Consider the following 11,809-nt stretch of genomic DNA (forward strand, 5'->3'; position numbering starts at 1 on the left):
TAACACTGATTTGTTCTGATGTCCAAAAGCAACTATCAGTGCAGTGAAACTATATAACGATCAGCTTCTGTACTGATTTCATGTTGGCTAAGGTCCAAACAATCTGATGTCAGGCCAGTGATCGGGTCATCATGTTTGAGCTAACATCAGTGCTGCTGGGTTTAGTTTCATGAGTTCTGCAGTGACATGTCTGCTCAATACTCTTATGATCCAGGATTATTCACAAATATAATGTCCAGTTACTTGCAGATTAAACCAAACCAAAATCAACTCTAGGTTTAAGACTCATGCTCTGAATGTATAAATGCTATCCAGAACAAGACCAGACATGATCATCCAAGGATCACAGGCAATGAGGAAAACAACACAGTTACAAACACAATAGAGCCAATGAGTAAGGTTTGGTTCAAATCTTATATTTTTATTTAGTATTAATCAAAAAATACATACCATATTTTTATCAAAAACAAGAATTTTCATGCAAATAAAATACTGTATTAATATTTTTATTTTTCTGATTTTACGTAGTTCTATGTATTACTTTTTACTCCTTATAACATTAAATGGTAAAAGTAAAACAGTCTGTTGGTAAATATTTTATTTAGTTCTCTTACTAATTAAAGACAACTTTCGAAAGACTTTAATGTTTATTGTGATGTCTTTTTAAATAAAAATAATCTGTTTTCCTTTAGATTTGTGTGATTAGACTTGCTTGACTGTGTACTGATGAATGATATGAAAAATCTCTCCTGATCAAGATTCTCGCTCAGACAGCAACTGTGATCATTAAAGCTGCTGAAGCAGCTACTCTTTTCACAGGAAACCATCGCATTTACACAGACCCTAGAAATAGAGGGAAGTCCGTGTTACCTGACGTGATCATGCCGCTGGATGTAGATCTTGTGGAAGATCCTCTCTGGAGGTTTCAGGAAGTCCTCCTTCATCTCCATGGCCACGTTTCTGGGCAGCAGACTCATCAGCAGACGCTCCTGCATCATCATCACCAACATCATCATCACCATCATCATCATCATCATCACCAACATCATCATCATCATCACCATCATCACCATCATCATCACCATCATCACCATCATCATCACCATCATCATCATCACCGTCATCATCATCACCGTCATCATCATCATCATCATCACCATCATCATCATCATCTCCATCTTCATCTTCATCATCTCCATCACCATCATCATCATCATCATCATCATCATCATCATCATCATCACCATCATCATCACAATCATCATCATCACAATCATCATCACCATCATCATCATCATCATCATCATCACAATCATCATCACCATCATCATCATCATCATCATCATCATCATCACAATCATCATCATCACCATCATCACCATAATCACCATCATCATTATCATCATCATCATATCCATCTTCATCATCATCATAATCACCATCATCATCTCCATCATCATCATCATCACCATCACCATCATCATCATAACCAATATCATCTCCATCATCACCATCATCATCTCCATCATCACTATCATCATCACTATCATCATCATCATCATCATCACCATCATCATCACCATCATCATCATCACCGTCATCATCATCATCATCTCCATCTTCATCATCTCCATCACCATCATCATCATCATCATCATCATCACAATCATCATCATCACAATCATCATCACCATCATCATCATCATCATCACAATCATCATCATCACCATCATCATCATCATCACCATCATCATTATCATCATCATCATCACTATCATCATCACCATCATCATCATCATCATCACCATATCCATCATCATCATCATCATCACCATCCTCACCTTCATTCATCATCATCATCACCATCATCATCATCATCATCATCATCACCATCCTCACCTTCATCATCATTATCAGAGACACATGAGACAGTAAGAACTTCAAAACAAACCTTTCCCAGGAAATGTATTTAATTTGATACACTCTACAGTGATGTTCATGGGACCTGTTACCATAAAAAAATGATTGCATGGTTGCAAGTTTATGAATTAAAATTTACTGATTTAATTCTAGATAATAAACTGAAAACAGTTGTGTTGAAATTATATTGTTGATCATTACATTAACTTAATATTGTTTCTAATTTAAACTTAACTTCTGTGTTGAATTGATTGGTTTTAAATAAACAAGCAAATAAATAAAAGTTAGTAACTTAATTAAATTGTCTTGATAACTTTGTAAGATGATCAGTGAATGTCAAGTTTCAAGCATGCTTTGCAGGTTAGGTTAGAACAAGGAGAATGAAAATTGAAATTAAGTGTTATTTGATGCAGTTTTAGTAAAGGGAATGATCTGCTGTTGAATTCATCTATGTTTATCACAACTATATCAGATTCATTGGCTCCATTGTCATCCCTCAGTTAAAACACTATACATCTTGTAAGTAATGAACTGAAAATGTGTTTATGCTAATTCAGTTCCTCTAACATGGTTGGAATATTTCATTAGTTGTTTTTTAATTAAACAGTGTTTTTAGAGTGCAGTTTTATGTATTTACAGTGAGGTTTTGATAGTGTTTATTGTGTATCTTCTGAATGTGACCTGTTTCTCGTTCTCGTCCTCCATGCGCAGTTTCTCCTCGAGGCAGTCTCGAGCCTGCAGGAAGGATCTGCGTTGGGCTCTCTCCATCAAGATCCGCACAAACAGACCCGACAGATTCACTCCGGTGAAGAGCAGCGTGTTCACAGCCAGCTGGAAAACACAAACACTACAGCTGAAACCACACGCTGAACACAATACACGCTCACAGGACACACTTCTGAGTGACTGTCTCAGTATAAATGATGAGCATAGATCACTGCTGTCCGTACAGATACAGTACACTCTAAGAAATGCTGGGTTAAAAACAACCCCAGCTACTGGTTGTGTTAAATGTTTGACCATACTACTGGGTACATTTACATTCAGTCATTTAGCAGATGCTTTTATCAGAAGTGACTTACAAATGAGGACAATGGAAGCAATCAAAAACAACAAAAGAGCGATGACATAAAAATGCTATTACAAGTCTCAGTTAGCTTAAACACAGTCCACATAGCAAGGCTTATATATATATATATATATATATATATATATATATATATATATATATATATATATATATATATATATATATATATATATATATATATATATATATAATAAAAAGAAAACAGATAGATTAAAAAAGATTCAAAAAAACGTGGGTTGATTTATTTAACTCAACTATTCAAATAGATAAAAAGTAGTATATGGCTGGTTTAAAATTAACCCAAAGGTTGAAAATTACAAATCAGACAGTTAATTACTAGAGGTATTAGTAATAATCAAAAGTTGAATATTTATCTATAAACTGTTTAATTAGTTTATTAATAAATTATTATGTATTAAACTTATTAATGCATGTTAATTAAATAAGCATATTAATATATGTTAATTTCCAATATATGTTGGGTTAGTTTTAAGCAAGAAATATAGTAATTTTAAAACAAATTTGAGTTAAATCTAAATATCCAGCAGGTTGGGTTAGACATTGGGTTAAGTGTTTGTCTACACTGTTAAAAATCGCTGTAAAAAAAAAAAAAGAAAGAAAAAACCGCCAAGTTTTGACAGTTACATGCTGTTTTTCATTAAAACAGTGCATTATGGGTAATATTCGTCATTTCTAAGAAAGTATTTTAAGAAAGATCTTATTGAGAGTTACAGCAATTTAGATGATGATGTTTTATTGTTTTGTTTGACATTATCATTGTGGAGATCAGTGTTTGCTTTAGTTTTGTTCCTGAACCTTTACTTTTGAAGGATCGTAGCTCCGACAAAGAATTTAGTAGAAACGTGTGAATCACCACATTTGGAGAGACTATCAGGCTGTGCGAGAACATACCCCGCAGTGGGTATAAGTTGTACCCCTGGGGCGCAAGAGCTTCCCAAAGTTGCCCCATAGACATAATATGGTGAGTGATCACCCATGGAACAGTGTGTTTTTCCTACTATGGGAAATTTCATAGGGTTTTTGTATTGAACATAACTCTGGATCACATAGTCATAGAGACAAGGGGGTGGGCTCATTTTAATCAGGCAACCAATCAGTCTCTCAGTGGTCATTATGAAGCCATCAAGCCACGCCCTAGCAACCATATAGAGCACCTTAGGAACAAGCTCCACAGACTTCCATTGCAAAAGATCAAATTAATATCTTTGGATAATGTGTTATAGAAACATGAGGATGGGCTCGTTTGACTCGGGGCAGCAAACAACCAATCACATATTACATTCAGACCTTCATAGCCAAAAAACAGCAATATACTGTAAAATGTAAGAGTCAGATTTACCAAATGAAAAAAAAAGTTAACTGGACCTGAATATTTGTGAAGATCCATAGGAAAAAAAGTTATGCAAAGTCATACACTGATAACACAAGCACAAGAAAGATCTGTTAAGTTTAATGTAGATTTGTTGTTCACCATTGTGCTGGAGAGTAGAGCCTGTGCTTCAGTGTTGAGCCACAAACACTCATCTTCTGCTGCTTTATATAAAGACAGTGAATGTGGAGTCCTGATACAAAGATGATCTCTGTGTTAAATACTTCAACAATTGCATGTGTGCTATAGCTGACTATGAACTGCAGTGATTTCAGTAGAAGTCATGCTTTTAGTTACTTTACTTTTACAAATTAAGACTCATATGAAATAAGTTCACAGTACTAACATTGAATGAATTCTAGTTTTTAAACTTACGGTAAAACACCACAAATTCAGAGTTGCAAATTACCGTTAGAGAGCAGTAAATTATCAGGACCTTACTGGCACCCCTGCTGCCAATAAATTACTGTTATTTAACAGCACAACCCAACTTGGGTTGTTTTTAACCCAGCAATTTTAAAAACTCTAGAGTGTGACTGATAGATGCTGTCCTTTGATTTCCATCACAGCCGTTCTGACACTAGTACAGTTTGTGTGTGTGTGTGTGTGTGTGTGTGTGTGTGTGTGACATATCAGGACACAACTCTGTATAATGACATGGGTATGACACAGGTATTACAAGGAGAGGGTGACTTATGAGCACATAACCCATGTCCCCATTTTTCAAAACACTTATAAATCATACAGAATGAGTGTTTTTGAGAAAGTAAAAATGCACAAAGTTTCCTGTGAGGGTTAGGGTTAGGTGTAGGGTTGGTGAAGGGCCATAGAATATACAGTTTGTACAGAATAAAAACCATTACACCTATGGGATGAACACACTTTACACAAAAACAAAAAAAATTTCTTCTGACGTGTTCGTCCTCTCCAGTGAGGATAGAGCTGGTTTGGGTTCAGGGACGTGAGTATATCTGCTCTTTATTGGATTAGATTTGTCAGAGGACACACGCACACTCAGAGCCTTTATTTAGCCGGCCTTACTCTCTCTCTCCCTCTCTCTCTCTCTCTCTCTCTCTGTCTCTCTCTCTGTCTCCCTCTCTCTCTCTCTCTGTCTCTCTCTCTCTCTCTCTCTCTCTCTCTCTCTCTCTCTCTCTCTCTCTGTCTCTCTCTCTCTCTCTCTCTCTCTCTCTCTCTCTCGTGCATGCTGGGAGTGAGTGGGCGGAGCTTGGTGAGTGTGGATGTGAGTGGTAGCCAGCTGTGGCTGGTAAGAGTGCTTTTTTCCAAACTTTTTCTTGTATTTTGTTTGTTTTTTTGTTTTGAGGTATTTAATTTTTCTCAATTTCGTGAGGATAGTCTGCTTCCAGCATTTATGCTGGGAAGCATGGCGACTCCAAACACAATGGTTTTTGCAAATTTAACTCGGCGTTGTGGAGTAAAAATTGATTCAAACACTAACGTGGAAGATGTTTGTTTGGCTGTTTTTGCACTATTGAGAAGGTGAACAAAATAGTGCAAAATGGTGTTGTAATCAAAGTTTCACTCACGCAGGTGTTTCCTCTGAGCACTCCCACCAAGAATATAATGATTTCAAACGTCTCTCCGTTTGTGAAAGATGAGATGATCGTGCAGGAATTGACACGATATGGAAAGATAGTTTCCCCCATTAAAAAAATTCCACTTGGATGTAAATCGCCTTTAGTGAATAATCTCGTGTCTTTTAGGAGACAGGTGTTTATGATTCTGAAGAATGACGAGGATGAACTTGATCTGGTTTTCATTTTTTAAGTAGAAGGCTTTGATTATGCTGTCTTCGTATCATCTGATATGACGATCAAATGTTTTAATTGCTCGAAAATCGGGCATCTTGCCCTGATAATCTGAACAAGAACACTGAGCAGATTGAGCAGACAGTAGATGAAGCGGGGAGCGCTGTTGGTGAATCCAGTGCAGCGGTGAATCCCGTGAATACACCGCTCGAGCCGCTCGAGGGAGTGAACAGTGTGGAGACGTGTGTGTCGTGTTCAACTGGTGTTGATGGGGTTGATGCGGTGGAGCCCGCGGTACCAGAGAACGCGGTGGGGTTGAGTTCATTGTCTTCTGTAGACATTGTAAAGGAAGATCCGAGATTGAATGACTGTGGATTGGACATGGAAGTTTAATCAACTTTCAAAACACCAATTAAAAGAAGAAAGACTCGAAACGATAAAGTCAGTAAACAAGTCAAAATAGGTGATGCTGTTGAAGATGACATCATAGCCTCAGACAACAGTGACTCTGATTCTAGTGTTTCTGTGTGTTCAGAGTTCTCTGCTTGTTCTCAAAATGAAGCAGTAAATGTTTTGTACAAAGCTGAAGACATAAGTGATTTTCTTCATGAAACGAAAGGGATAAAAGATATGTAGATTGATGATTATTTTCCCAATTGTGCGCAATTTGTGAAAGACACTAGATATTTGATAAAAGAAGGGGCTTTTGCAGATCTCGAAGTGTACCATTTACGGAAATTTGTAAACAAGTTAAAAAAACAAATACCTAGAGACAAGAATGCCATGGTTTAAATCCATAAACTTGTTTTTGTTGACCATGTGCATAATTTCTGTCTTTTCCTACCTGAGTTTCTTGTTGAACCTAAATAAAATTATGAGTCAGCAAAAATTTGGAACTGTCAATTTAAATGGAGCTAGAGATAATCATAAAAGGATAATGTTATATAAATTTATAAATCAGAAGTCTATTGACGTCATGTTCATACAAGAAACGTATAGTGATCAAAGAAATGAGGTCACAAATCTTCTGTAAGTGGAGGCGTTGCAATCTTATTTTCTAAAAATATGACTCCAGTATCTTATGAATTTGCTGAAATTTAAAAAGGTTGTTTCTTAAAAGTTATTGTTAAATTTGAAAAAAAAAAAATGTATGCTCCTAATAGTGGAAAGGAAAGGGTTTTGTTTTTAAATTTAGTCAGCACTACTCTTAAAAGCTTAAATACAGATGATCTCCTGTTTTTAGGTGGAGATTTTAACAGAGAATGATAAAATAGACCGGAATCATTTAGATCCACATGTTGCATCTCAAAGAGTTGTTAAAAAACTTGTTCAAACTTTTGATCTCTGTGACATATGGAGAAATATGCATAACACATTAAGACAATACACATGGGTTCACTGTAAAGATAATTCTTTGTCTTTGGCACGTCTTGATCAGTTTTACAGCTTTAAGAACCAGTTCAATATTTTTAAATCTTGACAAAAGAATCTTGTAGGTTTTTTCAGATCACAGCGCGGTTCTTTGTTCTGTATTAGTGAATTATGTGAAGTCAAGCAGTGCCTATTGGCATTTTAATACATCTTTGCTTGATGACAAACATTTTAAAGATTATTTTACTTTATTCTGGGATGTTTAAAAAATAAAAATAAAAAGTATTTATATAGCTCTCTACAACAGTGGTGGGAAAGTGCAAATCATTTTTTTTGCCAGCAATACACTCCTAATGTTACTAGAGAAATAACTCGATCGATCTACAGGCAAAAAAGAACATATTGAAGCTCTGACAAAGAAAACTTTATTCAAACCTGTTGGACATTAAAGCACAGGGAGCGCTGGTTCGCTCACGTTTCCAGAATATCACACAAATGGATGCTCCTTCCAGATTCTTCTTCAGTATGGAGAAAGAAATAGTCAGAGCAGAATAATCACTCTTTGGTCTCTGATACAGGACAGGAATTAACTAAAACGTCTGAAATAAGAGAAGTTGCTGCACAGTTTTGTAAAAAAATATATACTGCTGATCTGATAAATGAGAAGATGACTACTAGTAGTTTTTTTGAAGGTCTGCCAAAACTTGATGATGAGAGTAATGAAAGTTTGCAACAACCATTGACAGAACAAGAACTTTATACCGCAATGATGGGTATGGAGAATAGGAAGTCCTCCGGGATTGATGGGTTACCCATTGAGTTCTATAAAACTTTCTGGCCCATTTTAAGAGAAGATCTCTTGGTATTTTTTGATGAAAGCCTTATTAATGGGGTTCTTCCCCTTTATATAACACACCTCTGCACAATTTTACACAACAGTACAAATTAACTTAATTTAAGTTCAGCTAAATCATTTCATCTGTGTGGAAATAGGCATCATAATTATATTACAGTTTCCCAAATTAAACAAGAGAACTGTTCGTTTTGAGTGATGTGTGTAATGTGGAGAACTGTGTTTATAGTTATGCAAAAAGTTAGTTTTACTCAGCAAACTGAGTTGAAAGCATGTAATGTGCTTGTAGTTTTGCAGATGTGGTCTAAATATTAGGAATATGAGTGAATGATTTCACTAAGTGGGCCTTAAGTATCACTTTTAGTGTCTAAATTATAAAAAGAAAACTGTAAGTTAGATCAACAAGGTATTTTTGAGGGTATGTAAACTCGCGCTAAATGAATATCTTTGATCATTCATTGCACTCACATCTCATTTCTTTTGCAGTGCCTTATGCATGACACAAGCAAAATGTGTTCTGTGTGAACGGCCCTTACAGCAGAAGTGTGTTTCTGTCTCTTTTGTGAAGGCATCAGAATAAGATCAGAAGTATATGTCATGCAAACACATTCTTGAAGATTTGACAACAGACTACAAGTGCTCAGTCCCACATACTCAACCTGTTCCAGAAAAAAACGGTCAAAACTAGCCATCCACAGTGATTACGATATAACATTAGTTCTGATGCTGTGTTCCAGGCAGGTTTTGAGCCTGTACGTCACAACTTCAAACCATGATTCACGACTTCGTAGCGTTCCAAACAAGTCATGCCATGAAACTTCCTGAGCGCAAGGAATTGTAGCTAGATTATTTATTTTATTGCAGTGTTATATTGTCCTAAAACCTATTTTTCAATGTGTACCACTTGAATAAACACTGCATCTGTAGGCAATATTATCCATAGGGGCTGCTATTGTTGTTTCGCGTGCTGTGTGACGTCAGAGCTTGCAACTGAGAGTACATCGATGTAATACAAGTTTACGGCTGAAAAGTTTATCTGCTTTTCCAGTGCACTTTCACAAGTAGAAGGTTGGAAAAACATGGGTTATGGTTGCCTTTAACGTGGCGTAAGAGTCAAGGGGATCTAAACTTTTGAACGGGTCATTTTTATAAATTCAACTATTGTTTTCTCTTGTGGACTATATGTAAACGTCTTTTATGTGAAATATCTTATTCAGGTCAGTAAACAATAGCATGTGTTTTGTGTGATCTTTTATTTTGGAAAAATAATTAACATTTTGCAGATTCTGCAAGGTTTATGTGAACTTTTGACTTCAACTTTATATATGAGCCTGAATGCTCTTCGTGATTGATCGCTGATCGCTGTCCAGTGCTGAAAAACAGTACACCGTTTTGAATGCATTATAAGGGTTAGATGTGTGTATATGTGACCCTGGGGCACAAAAAAGGTCAATTTTTTGAAACTGAGATTTAAACATCATCTGAAAGCTGAATAAATGATCTCTCCATTGATGTCTGGTTTGTCAGGAGGACAATATTTGTCTGAGATACAACTATTTGAAAATCTGGAATCTGAGCAAATAAATGTAAATATTGAGAAAATCATCTTTAAAGTTGAATGAAGAATGAAGTTCTTAGCAATGCATATTACTAATCAAAAATTTAGTTTTTTTATGTATTTAAGGTAGGAAACGTACAAACTATTTTCAAGGAACATGATCTTTACATAATATCCTAGTGATTTTTGGCATATCATTTTGACCCCTACAAGGTATTGTTGTCTAATGCTACAAATACACCTGTGCTACTGATGACTGCTTCTGTGCTATATGTGTCTCGCTCTCTGTGTAACTGCTCGCTGTCCAGTGCTGAACTCACCGCTCTCCACAGCCGCTGTGTCCTCGCCGTCACCGACGCAGCTGTGACGATGATGTGCGCCAGGGACACCAGCACACCGAACAGCAGCGCGAGCAGCGTGCGCACCGGCAGCAGCGCATACGACACGAACGTCAGCAGCAGAAGCTGCCACACACCGTGCTCCGGAGCCGCGGCGAACGGGCAGCACAGCAGCGAGAAGCTGAAGCAGAAGAGCAGGCTCAGGTGCGAGATCTGCTGCAGCTGAACCGCCCGCAGGTACTTGACGTTGGTGACAATGAAGAGCGAGACGAAGACGACGGAGTGCACCGGGTACGAGCCCTTGGCGACGGTGAGGCTGGCGCCGGACAGCAGCAGCTCCAGCAGGCTGAGACTGGACGCCAGCAGCGCGAGCACCGTCAGCGCCGTCAGCGTGCGCGTCTGCTCCAGCTTCAGACTGTAGCTGCGGAAGAGCAACTCGAGCTCCTTGCAGTCGAACTCGTCCTCGCACGCGATGACCCCGGGCGGGCAGTGGCTCCTCCTGCGCCGCGTCTTGACTTTCTGGAACGGCGTTTCGTCCATGGCGGGGGGCCATTCACGCGCCGGGCAGAGGCGCGGAGCGTCGCCGGGGTCCGGAGGGCATGTCCGGCGGGAGAGGTGGAGCTCAGGATACGGAAGATACGCGCTGCACGAGTGACTGGTCTCCAGCTCGCGCGGCTCAGACTGGATCACGCCTGCGCGCTGCGCGCCGCGATAATTCTGCTGATCTCCAAGGAGCGCGCGTCTGACGCACTGAGCTTCAGCAAAACAAACACGTGAAGAGTGTAAATTAATGCATGCCATTCAGAAACGAAATGCCTTAGGATGTGTTTGCACTAAGGATCATTCAGTATTAACCCTACGTGGTTTCAGTTGCAGCGTTTTTTTATTCTTGACCCAATCAATGACAATAAATCAGGATTTAAGATTTGTATTATGACATGTAATGTGTAAGTCAAATAAAGTGTTACCAAAATAAATCAATAAATGTAATCCTGGATCACAAAAACAGTCATGCATGTGTCATGTAATTCACCATGACTTCAGATGAGATAAATGTTAATTTGATGATTTATAATAGCATCTATATCAGCACAGGTAACACTTCATGTTAAGGTGACGTTTGTTACAGTGTAATTACACAAATAATCCTGAGCAATTCTAATGAACTATGTGTGTGGTTAATAGACTTTGGGTTAGGTTAGGATTAGCTGCTTATGATTATGCATCATTGTCATTAAAGTTCATGCAACGTGTAATTACAAACAGTAGATCTAAAATAAATTGTTGGTTGTTATATATTTCTCAACATGTAATAATCTGCCTTGTTATTAAATCATGATGAAACCATATTTGTTGGAATAATAGTGCAGTCATGTGAAAATCACACAGATGAAGCTCTGCAGCAGCAACATTACTTTGTGAACAGTGAGTTCATTAAAACGAAAACTAAATCCTTTAGATTTGTCTACAAACCCAGTGTTCAAGCAGAAGCTTTCTGCTGATTTTCTGCACTGATGATCAGA

At 37.7% G+C, this 11,809-nt stretch overlaps 1 protein-coding gene across 1 annotated transcript in view; it reads right to left on the reverse strand.

The window, feature by feature from the left end:
• LOC127950468 (adenylate cyclase type 1-like) overlaps nt 1–11,089 on the reverse strand; it is a 50,622-nt gene extending 39,533 nt beyond the window's left edge. Inside the window, exons 1-3 of the mRNA XM_052547550.1 lie at nt 10,269–11,089; nt 2,602–2,751; nt 871–989 (exon numbers count right to left, since the gene is read on the reverse strand). Coding sequence (XP_052403510.1) covers nt 871–989; nt 2,602–2,751; nt 10,269–11,087 — 1,088 coding nt within the window. The 5' untranslated portion in view covers nt 11,088–11,089. The remainder of the gene's footprint in view (nt 1–870; nt 990–2,601; nt 2,752–10,268) is intronic.
• Between the last annotated feature and the right edge of the window lie 720 nt (nt 11,090–11,809).

Source organism: Carassius gibelio, chromosome B2 (assembly GCF_023724105.1).
Source record: "Carassius gibelio isolate Cgi1373 ecotype wild population from Czech Republic chromosome B2, carGib1.2-hapl.c, whole genome shotgun sequence".
Lineage (NCBI taxonomy): Eukaryota > Metazoa > Chordata > Actinopteri > Cypriniformes > Cyprinidae > Carassius > Carassius gibelio.